At 35.7% G+C, this 20923-nt stretch overlaps 1 protein-coding gene across 1 annotated transcript; it reads left to right on the forward strand.

Annotated features, from left to right (window-relative positions):
* Nucleotides 1-10869: 10869 nt before the first annotated feature.
* LOC113726261 (protein NUCLEAR FUSION DEFECTIVE 4) lies at nucleotides 10870-15411 on the forward strand. The gene is made up of 2 exons (XM_027249873.2): nucleotides 10870-12212; nucleotides 14671-15411. The coding sequence occupies exons 1-2, from the start codon at nucleotides 11017-11019 to the stop codon at nucleotides 15137-15139; spliced, it is 1665 nt and encodes a 554-aa protein (XP_027105674.1). The 5' UTR covers nucleotides 10870-11016; the 3' UTR covers nucleotides 15140-15411.
* The last annotated feature ends 5512 nt before the right edge of the window (nucleotides 15412-20923 follow it).

A 20923-nucleotide genomic window follows, 5' to 3' on the forward strand; every position in this document is an offset into this window, starting at 1 on the left:
AAGCTTAGGCCCGATTTTGTAAAAACGTTATCGTAGTAGTCAGAGTGAGATTTCCCGCTCTTGAGTCTTGAGAAGAGTTGATTGTTCCAACTCAGTCCCCAAACCAGCTGTCAGCCCCAGCACACTAAAGCAGCCGAAGTTAGCGTTAGTAGGTGACAACAAACTTTCAAAGAGTGGAGGCGAGGAAAAAAAAAAAATGCCATGTTGTAAGTCAGAACTCAGAAAGAAAAGCAGGTATCGGCTGCAGGTCAAAGCTGCAATACTAGGATTTGGATGAAATCCCAGAATTACTATTGGAGCAGAAGGCCTGCCCGGTTATGTTGGCAAAAATCATTCCTTTACGCACGCGCGTAGTTGAATACTAGTACCGGAGAGACTGGTAGTTCTTTGTTACCGGCTGGTTACTTAACTTATCATTCAAAGAAGCACGAGACAATTTCGAACCAACAAATCTAAGCAACTACAACCGGATAAAATTCAAGAGCTGGCCATTAGAGCAAGAGCTGTTTATCTCAAACTTCAAGCAAACAAGAAGTCGAGCTCAACCAAATCAGAGTCTGCTTCTAGCGTTGTTGGCAATTAATGTGGAAGCTTAGACATCCCAACCACCAGGCGCATATCCACTTTTCTGATTTGAGTTATAATTTGTTCGTTTTTCCCTCTTAGCGTGGATCAGGATATACTACTAATGGGCTGTGCTTACCTTTGTTGCTAACATTTTTTAATAGTACTATCTATTTTCCTTCTTTCACCTCAATGATCAATCGTGTTCAGGAAATTAATGCATGTCCTTCTCTGAAATGGCCCTGCACGGCTGCACCCCTCTTCCGATACCTAAAAGATAAGTATGATGTGACTCTCTCTGTTAAGTGTCAAGCACTCTCTCTCTCTCTCTCTCTCTCTTTATTCTCTTTCACTCTTAAACTCCTAAACTAGGCCCAAGAGATAACTAACAAGAGTTAAAGGATTAACCAAAGGCATAAATTCGCTAGTTGAGAAATGGAAATAAGAGGAGGAAAGGAACAGAAAAGTTGTATCTTTTTTAGTCAGGAAAGGAAAGAATAGAGATTTGGAGAGTATAGAAATAATGAAATTAGCCCAGAAACTTTGTCCTATGGACGAGAAATGAAGAGCAAGTGCACATTACACATTAACATTTTCGAATACCAAATTTATCCAAAATGAATCCAACTAAAAAATTATACTATGACCATCGCATCCTTTTTTTTGGGGGGGGGGGGGGGGGGTTACAAGGATGCCCATAGACTCCTTAATATGGAATAAACCTAGGGGTAGCTACCCCTATAAAATCCGCTCCCAAGAGCTCTGGCAAAGTGAAGTCACCAACAAGAACTTGGACTAACAGTATTGGATAGGCCACCTGATGTTAAGAAGTGCTTAAATGATGATGCAAGGGGACTTGCGTGAGCTATTAATCGAGTCGAGCCGAGTCGAGTATTTGGCTGCCGAGCTCGACTCGAGTTTAATTCGAACCGAGCTCGTTAAGAAAACGAGCTTTAAAATGTGTTCGAACTCGACTCGTTAAATGTACATGTGGCTCGAGCTCGAGCTCGACTCGTTTATCACAAACGAGTCAAGTTTCACGATCTCAAGCTCGAGCTTGTGCAAATTAACATTAATAAAAACCTATAATTTTTAATTTATATAATTTTGATTTCTAAAATGACAAATATGTCCTTCATTAACAAGCTCTAACGACCTACTCGAGTATCAAACGAGCCGAGCTTATTCGGCTCGTTAACTAAACGAGCATGTTTCGAGCTCGAGCTCGACTCGTTAACCAAAATTAACGAGCCGAGCTCGAGCCTTAACGAGCCGAGCTCTAACGAGCTTTCGAGCTACTCGATTGACTTAACAGCTTGTGTTCCCCATTTAATCGGTTTGTAAATGGCCTGATGGCCGCCATTGCACCCAACAAAAAATATATATATAGTCACCCAGGTAGGGAGAATCTGCCTCAACTCCACTTAAATCATTCCATTTCTCTCCAAAACTCTCAAATCGTTTTTACTCTCTTCCTTTCTCTTACACTTTAAGGGTTTTTTTTTTCTTCTTTTCTCTTCCCTCCAGAACTCTCTCAAACTAGGCCTCTAATGGCAGGCCCTAGTAGTGATGCATTCATCTTGCGGCTTGCCTCTCATATTTGTGTGTACCCATTTTTTATCCCCTCTTTTGATCACCAAGTTATATATGTTGTATTCACCATATCATATATCTCTCTGTCTCTCTCTTTGAGAAATGTATAAATAATATATTTATTTTTAGGATCTATCAAATGAATATTCATTAGGCGCTCGTTAACATCGTTTCCCATGTTAGATTTTTTAAAATAATACGGCTAATTAGAAAAATTGTATAAGCATAAGAAAAGATAATAATTATTAATATATGTATATACACGTCAGAGAAATTGGATGGAATTTAGGTATATTAATGAGTGCTCAAAATCCTTGTTCTTAAATCAACTTTAGGTGTTACGTACTATTTTTCACAAAATGAAAAGGGAAATTAGCTGTTACAATTAACAAATTCTATGCTTTCAGAAAAAAAAAATCACTATTTTAGAGAAAAAGCGGAAGTGCAGCGTATGCATTTTGTATTCTTTCGTCAATGGTAGAAGAAAGTGCAGGCGGGGCGCGGGGGCTTAGGTCAGTTGCAATCATCTGCTCACTCAAAAATACTTGTACGGCATCGCAGATGATAGAAGCATGGATGTGGTTTTGCATCTAATTCACATTAACTACATAAAAATAATTGAAGCTCAATATGTGAGTGAAGTGAAGGTGGCTTTTCGGTGTAAGCTGGGATCGAAAGGATCAAAGAAAGTAAAGGGAAGACCCCAAATCCCCCGTTCCCCACCCCCAACAACAACCCAGCCTTCAATGGAACCCACACAACTCTCATAACATGAAAACTCCCGTCATAGTCCCGGTCCATGCGGCTGATACATTTTAATTGAATTGATTGTCTATTTCAAATTGTACATATTTTGCCGTTAAAAGATTTTTTGTTTTAAATCGCCCACTCAACTTAACAAAAGTGGTACACTAGTTAGTTGCAATTTGGTTGCTTTTTCTCTTGAAATATTTTTCGCCTGATTCTAGATTTTGATGTTCAAATGTTAACTTTTTAAGCCCTTTTTTCCATCTAGAGTTTTAAAATTTTCAACAGTATTAAAAAAAATTAAAAATCTATAAAAGTTGCTTTAATGGATTTTGATTTATAAGTTCCAACAAAACGTATAAATTATATAACGAATTCTTTTTTGTAAATTAATTTTGAAAACTTTGAAACCAAACGAAAACAGTTGATCTTATGACAAATTTTGAAATGAAAGACTTCTAATTTACTGGGTGTGTTTGAATTAAGAAGATTTGAAATAAAATAATTTGTTTCACAAATTCTAATCACCTTCTTATCTTTCTAATTATCTCAAATAAATCATCTAAATAAAAATCTTATCCAAACAAACTCACTATTTTTAGTTACTTGAATGTCTAAATTGAAACAAAACATAATAATTGAGTGGCGAAAAGCATACAAATTGCATAGTTCAGTGGTTGTTTAAAATTCTTGTTTACTCCATGTGGACAGATTTATCCATGATTTTGGCATATGCAGTGCACATGCAACTTATTCAATCAAGTGAACATTGAATTTTGGACAGAATGATCGCTAATATGCATATACTTGAATGGCTAAAAGTAGTGTACGAGCAAAATAGATCAGTGGCCATTGAATTTTTTTATTCATGATTCTGCAGGTTAGGTGGATGAACCACCCAGGCCTATTTTGTTGAACAAGTATTAAAATGAGCCCGGATTGCGTTTTTTACTTTAAAAATTTACAACTTGGTCTTATCGCTATGATTATGAAAAGGAAAAATGATATGTTTTATTCCTCACATTTCATAAAAATTTTCTTTTCGTCTCTTACTTTTAAAATGAAACAAATTTATCCCTGACATTTAAAATTAAAACTATTACATCCCTGAACCTAATTTTCAATCTGAATCAAACCGTTCAATAACCCAATAATAAATTTCGAAAATAAAATTGATAGATCACTCAGTCAATTTCATCATATTCACATGACATTTATTAAACCAAAAAAATAAAAATTATAACATAAAAGACAATTCTTTGTCTTGGAATAGTAGAGTTTTTTTTGGATAAATCTTTTTATACACCATTAGTATATCCGCTTATACTTTTTTCATCAAAACTAGTTAATGACATAGATTGGGAAGGTAACTTCCCAAGTTGATTGAAAGCCAAGGTGACTTACAAAAGGGCTGTTGTCCCTTTTGTAAGTAATCCTTGTAGTATAAAGTATTAATATTTATAAAACTATTATTGTTTGTTGAAAAAAAAATTAGTATATTCGCTTGCGAATCTAGATGTGTATCATAAATATAAAATTTGATATTTAAATTTAAATTGAAATAATATGGCGATACATAAAATCGTCAGTATATACAATGATAATGTAAAAAATATTAATCTTTCTTTTTTATGTTATAATTTTTTATTTTTTATTTTTGGGTTCATTAAATTTTATATAAATATCAAATTGACTTAATCAAGTGATCTACTAATTATATTTCCAAAATTTATAATTAAATTGATTGGTGGCTTGATTCAAATTGAAATTTGGGTTCAGGGATATAAGAATTTTAGTTTTAAATATCAATGATGAAATTATTTTATTTTAAAAGTGAGGGACAAAAAAAATATTTTTATGAGACGTGAAAAATGTTATCGATCATTTTCCCTGCTGAAAATTCGCCACTCCTGTCGCGGGATAACTAAGGGGTGCGCATGGGTCCGTTTCCCAGAATGATTGCGGTCCGGAACCCAAGAAAAGGTAGCTCTGCCTCTTTGGAATAACATGTTTCGGGCACATTTTCTCTTTCAGTGGGTGTGGGTGGGGAAGGCGTCGTTTGTCCATATTGAAGGAGGCTGGAGGGTACCATCGCAATTTTTCTACCGTACGTATTATCCACGACCTTATCAAGCTGTCTGATAGCCGATAGGTTGATTGAAGTTGAATTCGACTTTTATGATGGGTCATTAATAGAGGTGTCAAAATGGATGACTTGGATGGATTTAGATTGGATAAAATGGGTAATGGATATAAGTGAGTCAATTTATTTATACCTATTTAATTAGATGGGTATAAATGGGTAAGTCGAAAATGAATTGGGTAACCCAATTATCTATTTATAACCATTTATTTTAATTTGTTATAAACTTATTTAAATTCATTTTTACAAATTAAATTATCAATTTCTACCACTCTTTGTACCCCATCATTAGTTTTAAATATTTATTTATAATGTTTAATAAACTTAATTACCATTTTTTTCATTTATATTCTATGTCACAAATTACCTATTATTTAATAATTGAATAATAAGAATATAAAATTTTAAACTAAGTACTATAAAAATTAATATAAAAACGTAATTCAAAAATTTTGAACCCTTAACATTTTTTTCATATATAAATTTAAAATTTCATTTTAGAAAGATAAGAAAATAGGCTAAAATTTATTATAAATTAGTAATGCTGAAAAATGAGCAAGTTAACAAACTAAGAGAAAATAAAATAATAAGATAAAACCAATAAATAATAATAATAATAATAATAATAATAATAATAATAATAATAATGAAATAAAAGTAGTTAACATTATGACAAAATGAAAAATTTGAAAAAAAAATGGGTGGGAGAAAAGAAGAGACTTGGGGGGAAGAGAATTCTAAATGGGTTAATTGGGTTTGATGGGTTACCCAATAATACACATTTATTAAATGGATATTATTGGATAACCCATTTATACCCATATATAAAAATTTAAGATATCCATACCCATCTATTTATGTGCGGGTATGGGTAAATTTAATTAACTCATTGGGCTGCGGCAAGTTGGTGTTCTTTCTTATTCCAGTTTATGATAGGTTGCGATTTTATCATTTATTTTATTATTAATTTCTCCTATTACCTGACCCAATCTGGATTATTTGTTAGATTCTACTCACTTTTAGTATTTTGCACAAATTTCAGGGAGTAGAACGAAAATACCATAATAAGTGCCGATTTGACAGTTATCAAGAAAGAGTTCAAGTAGCAAGCATCTAGGAACATTTTTGGAATATCAAACCACAACCCTTCTTGGGAATTGGCCCGAAGACAACATTAAAAAGGGGAGGCAGAAGTCTTCTTTTCTCTCGCTCGGCTGGGCGGCGGACGCCGCACAGTAGCCATTAGAATAGGAGCAATAGCTTTGCTTTTGATTTCTCATCTTTTAGTTCAGGCTTGCTTTTGATTTTTCCTTCGTAGTCTTTTCTTACCTTTTTTGGTTTTCTTCTTACGGATGTCAGGAGCCAATGTGGCTTTTGTTGACTTTTCTTTTAGCTTTATAGTAGCTTTTCCCTTGACATGTCAACGGCAATTGAGAGATTGAATCACTTTTCTTAGTCTCTCGTTTTTCCTTATCCCTTCGGCTGAGTTGAATTCGCGCGAGCAAGAGCAATGGCCGCAGCTGTTGTTCCAATTTTGCATGGATTTTTCGCATCAAGTATGAACTAATTTTCTCACTCTAGTCAAGGAACAACGGATGCTTTGGGTCGCCTAAAATTGTGAGATCGATTTAATTTTATCTTTTCTTTTTATTTATTGGTATTCGCATATTCCTTGGTTGCAGTGCTTATGATTGTTTAATTAATTGATTGTCTTGGATCCGGATAATTAGTTAATTTGATAATCTATTGTCAATTGGGACGTTAAATCCGTAATTGTTTAATTGTCTCAAAATAGTGACAACTGGCATGATTAGATTTGTGTCAGGGGGATACGCGAGCTAATCTAAAATAACCCTGGTAGTGTGTTATTTGGTTAGAATAGGGCTCCTCTAATACGTAAGGCAATTGGAGAATTAAATTCTACGGGCGTACCTAGGATTATTTCTCAATTAGAGCAGTGATTAACGGGCGTACCTTAATCATCGACACAGTAAGGAGGGGTTGACTGTCATCACTTGTTTGGCAGTTATAACCTATTTATTAGTAAATAATTGGAATTGCCTTTGCTTATCGATGATCAACTGGGTGAACCATTGCTGAAGTTATTTCTTGGCTAGATCCTTAATTATCACTTATTAGATTTTAGTAAATTGTTATTTAATTTCTAGTTGGCTATTTTATTTTTATCATTTTATTTTTAGTTGGATTGGTTAAATTGTCACTCCTGATATAAAACACCCCCTTTGTCACTGTGAACTTGAAAAGAAACAATTATTCCCAATCCCTGTGGATTCGACCCTGCTCACCACTATCTACAGAAATTATTTTTAGTTTGAGCAGGTATTTATTATTGCACAGGCTTCGACAACCTATCAGTTTATTTTCAATTCTTAAAAAAAAAACAACAAATTTGTTTTTGTTTTTTACTATTACTATTTTAATACGCTTCATCAATGTATAATAATCTTTCCTAATATGATAGTTATATTGAATTTCTTGAGCCAAATTATCTTGCATCTTCAGCTTTTCGATGTACCTTTGTCCATTTACAAGTTCCTTAATTAGCTTTTGGTTCGTTTGCTAAATGCACATGTCCAATCAAATTTAGAAACTTCAATATGAAACCCTTTATCAAGATTCATTTTTCAAAATTTAATACATATAATAAGTGATATTATAATAGAAATTAACCTAAGTGATATCATCGGATACTGTCAAAATTTTAAGAATGAGACTTTTTTCCCATCATGATTTTAAGAACGAGACTTGATAATGAAACTCTACGCGGCTCAGAATCCAAAGTGAATTTGCACCCTAGAACTAGAAGATAAAGGGGGCAAAGGCTATCTAGAACAAGATATCTAGTCTGTAATGGCTGTTTGATCAGGCGTGCATTTTTCCTTGTCAGCTTTGTGGAGAGTTGATCGAGGCATGATAAGATGATAGGATAGACTGAATGAAATCCAATCAGGAAACGATAAGATCCAAATTATAACGTGATATGTCAGAGACATTTCAATATCAGTCAGAAGTACGATCTGTCAAGTTACCCTCTCTTGTCCTATCGATAACTGCTTCTGCTTATAAGAAGAGTTTTCAGCTGGAGACAGCCGTATCAAATCAAATAGTTTATCAAAGTAACAGATTAAAGGCTGCCGGACAAGTCGATAGGTGTGGTTGCGATGCGCATTCAATTCGTCGGTAGGTGCAAGCCCAACCACTCCTTCCCTAATTATTTCCTAAGGAACCAAAGATCAGGTAATGTTAGTGGTGGCAGGAAGAAATAGACATGCAAAGCTGCGTAATATGATGAGTACCCTAAAAAGAAAAAAGAAAAAGAAAGAAAACACTACTGATATAATGCATGATGGGCCAAATTCTCCGGAGGAAAAATCTATTAGTACCTAAACTCTCAAACGGACGTAATAACAATTAGAAGTTAGGAGTAAGGTGATGGAAGTCGTATCATACTATCAGACGAACCAACCATGTAAATGACAAGTTAAATTAATTTAGCTCGTTGTTGGGTCTGCTTTTGACGCTACTACAGCTCCGGAGATGGATGAAATCATCCAAAAACCACCAAATTGAGAGGTGGACGAAGAGGGATTTCTTTTGACAAGTAGTTGCAGCAGTGCTGGAGGTGCATCATATTTGGTTTCCACAAGTTACAGTACTAGACCCTTTTTTTGTCCTTTTTTGAAACAGTGCTGGACAAATGAATGAGAAGAAAGACAGAAAGTACCATTCAGAAGTACCACGAAATGCCATTGAACAAGTTGCTGAAGAAAGCAGAGGCACGGTGGATGGGGACACATGACATGACATGACCTGCTCTAATAGGCCGTGGAATACAGCATACTAGTGGGGGTAAAAGTAAACGACGGCTTACAGCCTTTGTTTTTTTTTTTTTTTTTTTTTTTGAAGGACGGCTCACAGCTTTGATCCACCCCGCCCAAATAAATAATTAATGCAACTTGCAGATACAGCCAATTTCGGGTCTGCTAGTGTATATATTTCCGACAGCGCCAACATGTCTTGTGAGATGGGAAGGTTAAAAATTCAAATTTTCTCTTCCATCAAAAGTTGACATTTGTGGCTTTTCTAAAATTCACATGAGTATTGCTAAATGTACTCGTATGATTCAATGATAATTCAATTTCTGTCACTTTTCTGTGATGACTTTGCTCTTGTACAGGTTAAAGTAAGAATATGTGTAAATAATAACAATAAATAAAAAAAAATATATATGTCCAACAATTTTTAAAGGAAAATAGACTTTGGTTTAAAATTCTACAATAAAATCTCTGTAAATTAATATTTTTATTAATTTAAAGAGATATAATTAATCAATAAATTAATAATTAATTTACTTATTGAGTGTAGTTAAAATTCTAAGGAATATAAACTAATCCGTATCCACCGGTATAATTTAATTATATTAATATTTTCAATTAGTAATTGGTATCATTTTTCTGTTATCCAGATGCCAGTTTTAATTGAGGGATTCAATGATGAATTTGAAATCCTTTCAAAATCCTTTCAGTTGTTTATAGTATTTGAATTTATAAATCACTAAGTGGCTCAAATAATTAGAACGATTTAAGTGAATTTCAAAATTTTCATTAAATTTCTCAATCCAAACAGAGCCTAAAGGCCCTATCAATTTTCAACTTCAATGGACATTGGGTGCGGGAATTTAAACTAATGAAAAAACTGCACTTCATTCACTCAATTAATTTCCTTTTACCCCAAATATAAATCAGTCAAGTATGTGGCGATGTTTCTTTGTAGTAGTAGTAGTATATATAAAACTAGTAGGTTAGCCTAAAAAATGAGAAGGAAAAAAAAAAAGTAGCGATGTTTTATTGCAAGCGGGTGAGAAAGAAGAGCTTGGCTAGGTTATTTTTGCGTATAAGGAAGCGAGAGAAAAAGAAAAGAATGCAGGATCAATTGAATGGGCACTTATTCAGAAAGAGAAATGAAGACAAAATTTTATTTGAAGGGGAATGCAGGCTCATTCGTTTCATCTTGTTACCTGTGAAAGAAACGATGGGAAAGTTCAAGCTGCACATTGATTAATAAAGTAATCAAGTGGGGGGATGTCCATGTTTGTTGATGGATAATTATTCTTGATTAAAATTTTGTCCCCGTTTGCAATGAAAAAAATTTTTAATATAAAATAATAGACACTTATAACAAAGATGAAATCCCAACCAACCAATGCACCTTCAATTGTTTGGACAGAGAATTATTAGTCAAAATTTATTTATTTACATCATCATTACAATTTTTAACGCATGTTTTTATCTTTTCAATTATTTTTTTATTTCACATACATCACATCATAAAAAATGCTAATACTACAGTAAAAAATATCTCAAATAATTTACAATTCAAATAATTTACAATCCAAACAGAGCCTATAATTTATTGGCCATCACAAGTTGACAAAGAAAACATCTCAATAAAGGGACGGAAAACCGAAGCAACAAACAAAATTTCTTTTCTTAAGAAATATTTTCACTTCTGTTCCTACCCAGAGAGAGAGAGAGAAAAAAGAAAAGAAAAGGAAAATAGAAGTACAACAGTGTTGTTAATTTTTTAAAAATTTTTTATTTTAATTGTTAGTTATTACCACTAATCAAATTAATTTACTAAATATATAGCGCAACAAGAACCTGGAAGGCGAAGACTGAAGAGTAAGATGGAGACGCACATGGAGACGCACTTGGATGATGGATCCCTGTCCTATTCATGCAAACTAGTGCTACAAGTTGTACTTTTTGCGTCTACAAAAACCAAGTGGAATTTTTCTATTCTACTAAAGTAGAAAGCAGCAACAGTCTGCACGATTTGCGCCTTCTAAATCATCATCAGATCAGACCCCCGCAAAATCTTTCAACCGGAAGGAAAACTTCGCCCCTTTTTTGCTGCTGCTGTCTTGACTGGACTAGAGCTGTAGTCTCATGGGTACTTTCTCCTCGCCGTCTCCGACATCCGCAGCCGGCAAATGGCTGGGGTTTGTGGCCGCCGTTTGGGTCCAATCCATCTCCGGCAACAACTATACCTTCTCCAATTACTCCGACGCCCTCAAATCACTCATGGCCCTCACTCAGCTCCAACTCAACAACCTCTCCGTCGCCAAGGACATTGGCAAAGCCTTCGGCATCCTCGCCGGCATAGCCTCCGACCGCTTGCCCACTCCAATAATCCTCCTCATCGGCTGCGTCGAAGGCTTCGTCGGCTACGGCGTCCAGTGGCTGGTGGTTAGCCGCCGCATCCAACCCCTCCCCTACTGGGCCATGTGCGTATTCTTGTGCATGGGAGGCAACAGTACCACCTGGATGAACACGGCCATCCTGGTAACTTGCATGCGTAATTTTCGCAAAAATCGCGGCCCAGTTTCCGGAATCATGAAGGGCTACGTGGGCTTGAGCACCGCAATATTTACAGATATCTGTTCGGCTTTATTCTCGGACGACCCGGCATCTTTTCTGCTCATGCTCACGGTCGTCCCCTTCGTTGTTTGCCTGACTGCTATTGCTTTTCTCCGGGAAATCCCTCCTTCGTCCACGGCGAGCGAAGAAAAAGAAGAGACTAAATACTTCGGAATCATAAACGTGATTGCGGTGGTCATCGCAGTTTATTTACTGGCATTCGACGTGTCAGGGATTCATGGCCGTTTGTTTTCGCAGATCTTTGCGGCGGTGCTGTTGGTGCTGCTGGCATCGCCTCTGGCGGTTCCTATTTACCTTGTGCTGAAGGATTTAGCCAGGTCCCCGGCTTCGGAAGAGTTAGACGTGGAGGGGAATGCTGCGAGGGAACCACTGCTGCTAGCTGAAGAAACGGTTGGGGTGGTGGTGGTGGAGGAGGAGGAGAAGAAGAAGGCGGGGGAGAGAGGGGCGGCAGTGGTGGAGGGGAAAAAGAAGCCGGCAATCGGAGAAGATCACACAATATGGGAGGCGTTGAAGACGGTGGAGTTTGGGATACTGTTTGTGTCATTCCTGTGTGGAGTCGGGACGGGGCTAGCGGTGATGAATAACATGGGCCAAATGGGATTGGCCCTGGGTTATGTGGACGTGTCCATTTTCGTGTCTCTGACTAGCATTTGGGGATTTTTCGGGCGGATTCTTTCGGGTTGGGTCTCGGAGCACTTCATCAGGTACGTAACGTAACGTTTAATCAAGCACTTCCCTTTTTTTTTTTTATTGGACCATTATTCTTGCATGCTTCTGGGAAGTCACTCCTGTTTTATCCATTTTTTTTTTCAAAAGTACTCCATACCTTTTTTTTTTTTTTTGACTTTTGCCGTTAGCTGGTTCAGGATGTCGAGCAATAATATTTTTTCTCTCTTTCTGGTATTAAGTTTGCCTTTGTTGGAAGCTGAGGAGGGTGGCGTTGTTGTTTGGGGGGAGGGGAGGGGGGGGGGAAGAAGGAAAGATGCATGCACAAGAAGAGAAAGGAAGACGTTGGAACGGTGGTTGAACAGAACATTGGAGTGAAGTAGGAGGAAACAACGCCGGAGTTGTTGTAAAATTCGGTTTTCTGACTTTTGTGGTGGGATGGGACTTGGGAGGTGCTTTAAGTTTAATAGTGCAACTAGGAGGCATACTTTTGTTTGAAGTCGATGATGACGATTATAACAATAATCACTACGTAGTACCTACGTATTATCATTAAATTACAAGCTGCTTTGGGCAAGGAGAGACAAAGGGGGCTGGGTGGGTAGGGTATTGGGGAACTGGTTGAACACTTGAATATGTTTCCAATCTGTTGTTGTAAGAGATTGAACAGAACCTTACGTACGAGTCATGCTATGCCTGAGATAAGATGATTATTTTTATTATTGTTATTATCATCTTTTTTTTTTTGTTTGTTTTGTTTTGGGATTTTAGTGCGACGTAAGTCACGTGACACAGCTGCAAGAATCAGGCAGTAAACAATTTCTATATAGATATAAGGTGGCTGACAAGGTCTTCCCATACCCACCTAGTTGCAGACTTTTTAAGTCCGAAAAACTAACGGAAGCTGGTGGGATACGTGCGAACGGAATAGCTGGTGGGGTGAGCAGATCCTGTGTGTCCAATATTTTGCCTCCAATTTTCTATTCAATGTAAAACTACGTGCTGATGTAGCAACTAAAAATAGGTGACTGTTTGACTGACTTCCTACTTCTTTTTCTTTCTTTCTTTCTTTCTTTTTTGATTTTCTTTGTTTATACAATTTTGTTACAATTATCATCTTTTTTAAAATAAAGTATTAAAGATTTGTTTTTGAATACAAAATATTGGACAGAGAGGTCTGCTCTCTCTCGATGGTGGGTGGTTTGTTTTTATAAGCTGGATTTTTTAATTCAAAGAATAATCCTGGTCCCCCCTCAAAAGGAAAGGCCAAGATCCAAAAAAAAAAAAAAAAAAAAAAAATCTAGAGCTTTATACACTACTATTACATGGTAGTTAATGGGTGATAGATGTTTGCAAATTGACCGGCCCTGGTTTGATATTTCTATTGGCGAAGGGAATCTGGTGGAGACATTTATGTTGGCTTCTTTTGGATAGAATATTTTGCCTTTGTTTGGATAGAATATTATTTAAAATTATTGTTATAATATTTTTTATGATATGATGTATGTGAGATATAAAGATAATAAAATATATAAAAAATATATTTATAATGTAAGTAAAATATTATTTAAAAAAATTTGATATCCATGGGTTGCTTTTGGTTGAAATTCAACCATCGACGACTTTTCGAGAACTTATCTCTAGAAAAGAAATGTCCTTGAATTTAACTAGGTCGTTATCATTATATATTCTCCTTCACGCACGCCTCCCGGTCCTTCCCGTTCTATGACTGGCAAAAATGAAAATTTTATCGGGTAAGTATATGGGCCCTTTTTTTCTTTTTCCTCTCTTTGGTTTAGTGGGTGTAGCTTTTTGACGTTATGGATGATGGAAGACAAGTCAAAGTGGGGAGGTACAGGAACTAAAATATCAATGGAACCAGGCACCGAGGCGGGCGGGCGGGCGAGCGAGCATTAAAGCCGCTTGCAATAGGAAATGCTGGCTGCGTTCTATTTCGGGGTAAAGTGTGTTAAAGATCGTTACCCTTGGAGGAGTGTGGAGCCATGTTTGGGGCTTGGACCGCGTACAGCGAGCTTCTGGTCCACTCAAATTTGATTCTCTCTTCATCCTGATTTTGCTGCTTCTCCAATACTATACGCTTTAGTGTGGCTAAAACAGACCTACTACAAAAATTTCCACACGTCCTTTATGCATATGCAGTATAAACTTGCACATCAGTTATCAATTTTGTTGCAAATATGTGAACAAATAAGATTACAAGGGAGAAGTCATCATCATCATAGTATTCCACAGTAACCTCTTTTATTAAGTATTACTGTATTAGTATTACTTAACGGCCGACTACTACTACATTGAAGAGTTGTGTTCTTGTACCAAGACTTGAATCTGTTTAAGTTGAAAATGTTGGTTGTGCGGATATATATATATATATATAAAGAGGTTGCTTGAGCATATATTCAGCCTCGTGCAAACCTGTGGGATGAAACTCATTACGGAAATTGCTTATAATTACTATTATTTTTCTTTTACTTGCAGGAAGGCTGGAACACCAAGGCCTATTTGGAATGCAGCATCTCAGATCTTAATGGCTGTTGGATACGTATTTATGGCCATGGCTTTACCGGGTTCCCTATACATTGGCTCTGTAGTTGTTGGGATTTGCTATGGGGTTCGTCTGGCTGTGACGGTGCCAACCGCTTCTGAGTTATTCGGCCTCAAGTATTATGGTTTGATCTACAACATTCTAATCCTCAACCTACCACTGGGCTCCTTCCTCTTCTCTGGCTTGCTTGCTGGTTTGCTTTATGATTCCCAGGCCACTCCAACGGCAGGAGGAGGCAACACTTGCATGGGTGCCCACTGTTACAGGCTTGTGTTTGTGGTTATGGCCATTGCATGCGTTGTTGGTTTTGGTCTGGATGTATTACTAGCCATCAAAACAAAAGCTCTGTACACCAAAATTCACGCCAGCAGGAAATCAAAGAAGACTGCTGCCACGTCCTAATAATAGCAATTCAGGTGTTCACCGTTCGATCGTAGGACTGATGGGGGATTCTCTCCAAGTGATGTCCTGCAGTTGAGTTCCAGTGAGCAATCAATTGTATTTGTATGGGTTGAATTCATTTGTTTCTTAGAACATACGTGGAACCAGTGAAATATTGGTTCAGTTGTATTATCGTGTTGCATTAACGTTCCATCATTAGTTAATGATACTGCTGTTTGGATGCTCTGAGTGATTTAATTAACTTTGTGCAGCGAGAAGGGTTTGCGAGTGTATATCCTTAATGTGGTGAAATTTTTTTTTTTTTCAGTACCGATAAAATTCTGGATTTAAGACTTGAGAGACTAAATTTACAACCCACCTTACCTTTGAACAATCAATGGACAAACGCGTAAGGCCCGCGCTGCCTAAAGGCTGCGAAGAATCAAATTAAGAGTAAGGTTTCGTTTCATAAAATTGAATTTGAATTCTGAACTCTTAATTCTGAAATTTAAATATTAAAATAATTAATTTGTTGAATTTTAAAAACTGAAAATAAATATATAAATGTCTGAATTTTAATGTTAATTCTATTTATACTGTTTGATCAATATTTATAATTGAATGCTTAATAAGTTAAATTTAACAATTTTGCCCTACTATCTTTTCATCCAAAAAAGAAATAGAACCTATAATTTAATTAGATTAAAATTGTTAGGTATAAAAATGATAATATTTATTTTTAAATCAAATTAATATAAAAGATGAAATATATTATATGAGGAGTATAGAGAAGATGTGAAAATCATTAAAAATGGAGAAAAGAGAAATAGAAAACCTTTAGACGGAGAATATCACATTATTTAATTAGATAAGAATTTTGAACATAATTACTAAATAAGGGTAGATTTGGTTGGTAGATAAGATAAGGTAGTTGAAATAATTCTATTGATTCTTATCAGAATTAAGCATTCAATCAGGATTCTTGTGTTGAAAAAAAAACATACAAATTTAGCACTACTTAACAGATTCAGCAGATAGATTTTCATTTATCAAACACTCAAAACATCTGAATGTCTGAAAAAATTCAGTTTCAACACTTTTTTATATGATTAAACAGACCCTAAGACCAAGGCTCCAAAAAGTGAAAAAAAAAAATGAAGAGTCTAAGACCAAGGATCCAAAAACGAAAAGAAAGAATAAGAAAAATCAAGAGTCCCAGACCAAGGCACCACAGCCCCGTGGGCCGTGGAATAAATTTCACTGAAATGCTGCTAATCCTGTCAGCGAAAACCTTTGCCCGTCTCGCACCGGTGACCTCAATTTAAGTTTTTACTTCTATGAAATTTAATTTATTTAACTATTAAGCTGTTTTTTTAAAAAATTTTACACACTGTAATTTTCTTATAAGCATATTTGTGAGATTAAAACAGCTAAACGACCCTCCATATGACCGAGATGGCAGCAGAGATGGAAACCGTCGGAGCTTTACAATGCTTCCAGACACTGCTGCGAAGTTGGCCTGAATTAAGAGGTTGGTCTGCAACTTGAATGTCCTTTTTCTTTTTATTTATTTATCTTGTTGAGATTCATATTCTTAGTTAATAGGGATAGTTTTAGAAACATCCCCTGAAGTTTTCAAAATATCAAGGATCTCCCCTGATAGAATACTGGGTTCCACTTCTTACATCATCATGGGCAAAATGACTTAAATACCACACAACTTATTAGATATTTCACCATTATTTGGACAAATTTACTTAAATTAGTTGTAAATATGGTTAACTGAATTAATGATAATTCAGAAGTACAATAATATCTAAAATGCCATGAGAAAAAGCGCACCAAATTCAAGCAGCCTACTCTTGTTGATGTATGGCATAGAAAACTAAGTACAAGAGAAAGAAGTCACTTCAGTTTGAGCAAGAGAAGTGGAGGTTTTTAACTCATATGTGAAAATTTTCACTTTTATTGTAGAGGATTCAAGAGTTCTTTAATTCTTTAAGTCACATTTTCAGGTTAGTCTCTAAGAATTTTATACTGAAAAATTTTTATTCTTTGATAGTTTATATTGATATAGTTGTTGTTTGTGTATGACAGATTATGCTTAGCTGATTTTCTGTTTTAGAAACCTTCTCTAAACTTTCATTCTTGTTAAATTGCTTAGGTACTGTTCATATGAAATTATCTCGCTAATGCAAGATTTGAGGGCATTTGTTATATCAGGTTGTTTTCTCTCTCCAGCTCCTAATTTTTTTTATTGTTTATTATTTTTTTGAATTGAGTTGAATTTGACACTAGCTACCTACTTTTAAGGGAGGTTTCTAATATTTTGAAAACTTTATGAGAGGGGAATGAGACTGTGAGAAACCTGAAATTATCCCAAGTTAATAGGTACATCTTGTTGGGATTCAGATGCTCTGTCTGTATGCTTTTAATCTTTCGTGATTAGGCCATGCACACACATAAGGGGACTGGGGTCACAACCATGACGATCCAACTCGTTGAATGCCGACTGAGTGACACATCTGTTGGATATGCAATCTCTGTACAGAAGCATTTAGACCATTCAATATAGAACATATGTGGCAAATATCTTTATAGAGTACTTCAAAACAAAACGCTCCCGGGTGTCCAAATTTAAACGAAAAGTGTTGATGCTACGTAAACATGATCTACCTTATGAGTTATGCCCCCTTTTAGCTATCAATCAATGCCCCAAATAATTAACCAAGAGTCTTTGTCTACTGTTCGAGGTCTCCTAAACGGCACTATTATATTTATAGTACTAAAATCCAGTGTTGTTAGACTTGGATCGGATTGGCCAGTTCGATTGATCCGACCGTGAAATGGCCTTCTTTTTTAGTTGGTTTGTAGTATAAAATCATTTTAGTCAAAAATCAGTCAAAATCATCAAAAATCGGCTAAACCAGTGATCCGATTCAACCGACTGACCCGGTTTTCAAACTTTTCTTTCTTCTTTTCCTCAAACATAATTTGAGTTATCTAAATTGTAACACTTTCATTTATTAATAGGAATAAGAAACGTCACTCATTTAGTGTAAATATCAAAATCACTCGCTTTTCTAAATCATCTCTAAATTAAGATATTTTCATCCCTATCATTAATTTAGTATCAGTGATTTCAACTTGTATTAATTTAGTTTTTCAAGAATTTTTGGAGTGCGGACATATTTTAGTTATGAATTTACATTTGTATATATAATTATTAGGTGTATATTTGATTGTAAGTTTAATATTTTTGGAACATTTTTCATGATTGGCTAAATATAATCAAGAATTTAATTCCAATATTTCTGAAACTTATAAAAATATTAAATAATTATAATATCATGCTGATGTCATCGAATTTTAGAGAACGGTCCGACCGATCCGATCAATTGATCTCTAATCCAATAGTTTAGTCGAGCCGCTATCCGGTCCGAGTTTAACCTATTGGATCAATCCGACCAGTTGATCCCTGATCCAATAATTTAGTTGAGTCGCTGTATTGTCCGTTTTGACCTATTGGATCAATCTCACGGTTTTGTCCTTCAAAAGATAGAGATGCCTCTACCTTATGACCTAAATTCTTTCTTTACGATGAATCAAATATTGAATCTTTGGCACCAACAACGTTATGGGCTAGTATGTAATAACCGTTGAAGCCCTTTCTCTAAATAGAACATGCTCCATATGGATCCACTCTTGAACTGAAAAAGACATTTTAGTATTTCTTTACGTTTTACTAATTTTTTTAGGATAGGAAAATATTCAGGATTAGGAAAACATTCCCTTTAACAGTGAACGTTGTTGGATTTCATCCACTTAATCGCTTGGAAAAATGAAGCCTTTAAGCCCGTCTTGAGAATAGGAGGCGCAACCCACCAATTGTGACTGTGAGTGGCGGTCCATACTTCATTCCGACGCGTCAATTTGGGTTGCAGAACATTTTCGGTAACGAGGCCCAAAAAACTCGCTTGCTGCAACATCCTTGTAACAGAAGTGAAGTGGAAGATGAAATTGATTGTTATGTCCAAGAAGGAAGCAACCATTAAGAGGCACTGGCAAACGAAACACAGAAAGAAGCAGCGCCATCAATGGCTTTCTCGTCTACTTGTGTATTTACATGTGATCCTCTGATCCAAGCGTGCATAAACTAGAATATAGCCTTATTACTAATGAAATAATGATTCCATTAATATCTAAAAAGGATATTTACAGTAAATTAGAGAAAATATCAGAAAAAATAAGAGAATTTATGGGATGGATTCATTAACATATATAGTCTATGCGGGAATGGGGAACTTTTCAATCGAGTTGTGATTGCTGATGTGGCATCCTTCCATTGGTCGAATTGGTGGTCGTCCGGTACGTGTGAGTTCGCTCGCGTGAATTGGTTGTCCGTCGATTGGTTCTTTTCTTTGTTGCTTGCTTGGACGTCTGGCTTGGAAGTGTGCAGCTCAATTCTGGTCCCACCTGCCTTTCGTTGGCTTTGCTTTGTTTCTTTTCTTTTGTTTGTTTTTTTTCTTTTGCTCGTACGCTTGGCAATCCTTTTGGCCTTTTGTTTACCCGTGCGAATTTGCAATTCATGTCCGTCCATTCTCATGCGTCAATTCTTTTGTTTTTGGCTTGCCCAGCCATTTTGCCCGGCCATTTTTGTAGTTTTTCCTAAATAAATCACAATTACTTACCAAATTCTTGTAGTTGGCATGTGCTAATTATTAACACGTATTATCAAATTGAAGAGGGGAAAGCATTCACATAAAATCAGTCGCATTTAATTACCAATCCTTTGTGATTCATTGTTGATAACTAATTAAATGATGTCATTTGAAATACTTTTTTTCCCCAAAAAAACGCTTTTAGTTCATAATTCTTTTGCAGTTATAGCTTTATTTGGTATTGATCCTACATAAATAATTATCGATTCTCCGCTTCTAATTGTTATAACTATTTATTCATCTATTTTATTTGGATTCCTTTTTTTACCTAATCAATCATGTTTAATTGCCAGTTCTTTGTGATTCATTGTTAATAACTAATTAAATGATATGTTACAAGTTGTTATTTCTTTTACCCAACAGATCGCATTTTAGAAAATAGCTTTTTCGCAATTATTAACAAAATACATTCTTCTTGGCTGTTCCCCGAATCTAATGTTCTCCTTTATCTTGGGTTGCCCAACAAATCAAGTCTAATTATCAACTTTTAAAAATTGTTTTTTTTTAAAATTGGGTCTGCAAATTTTTACCCAACAAGTCGCATTTAGCTTCTTTTTTGGGGGTTGCGGATCGGGTCATATTGCCTGCCCTTTTTTACAATTGATTGCTGACTGATTAATTAATATTGTTACTCAATTAGTTACTTTGTTATTCATTGTTAGTTAATTAATATGTCTACGTTGCTCTGTCTTGAGAAGAGCGCTTTTCGTTACTCTTGTCTTCCTTGCTTTTAACGGGCTTAATAGTTAATTGTTTCATAATTACCTAATTCTACAAACTAACATCCTTAATTACCAGGTCTTTGCAACGGACAAATTTTGTTTGTTTAGTTTAGCTACATCGTTTCTCGATTTCTTCATCCGCCGCTCACATTTCCCGTCATTAGCCTCCAACCTCCTTTTGTTGACAGCTGATTGTACCTGAGCTGAACAATACCTGACTGGTTTTTATTATATTGCCCATCCTTTCTGCCTCCATTTACGCTCCCTCATAAGAGCCTCGTAGTCTTTTTTTGTCGTTTGCCTGGGGTCGTGTCTGTAAATCTATAAGCTGCCGTCGCCCCTTCTCATTGTCGCCCATCAGC

This window comes from Coffea arabica, chromosome 2c (assembly GCF_036785885.1).
Source record: "Coffea arabica cultivar ET-39 chromosome 2c, Coffea Arabica ET-39 HiFi, whole genome shotgun sequence".
NCBI classification, from domain to species: Eukaryota; Viridiplantae; Streptophyta; class Magnoliopsida; order Gentianales; family Rubiaceae; genus Coffea; species Coffea arabica.

Bases quoted from the DNA above. Each gene is read 5' to 3' on its own strand.
- LOC113726261 (XM_027249873.2), top strand. From the start codon at position 11,017: ATGGGTACTTTCTCCTCGCCGTCTCCGACATCCGCAGCCGGCAAATGG. The intron at 12,213-14,670 runs GTACGTAACGTA...TTTTACTTGCAG, and splicing joins GTCTCGGAGCACTTCATCAG to GAAGGCTGGAACACCAAGGC.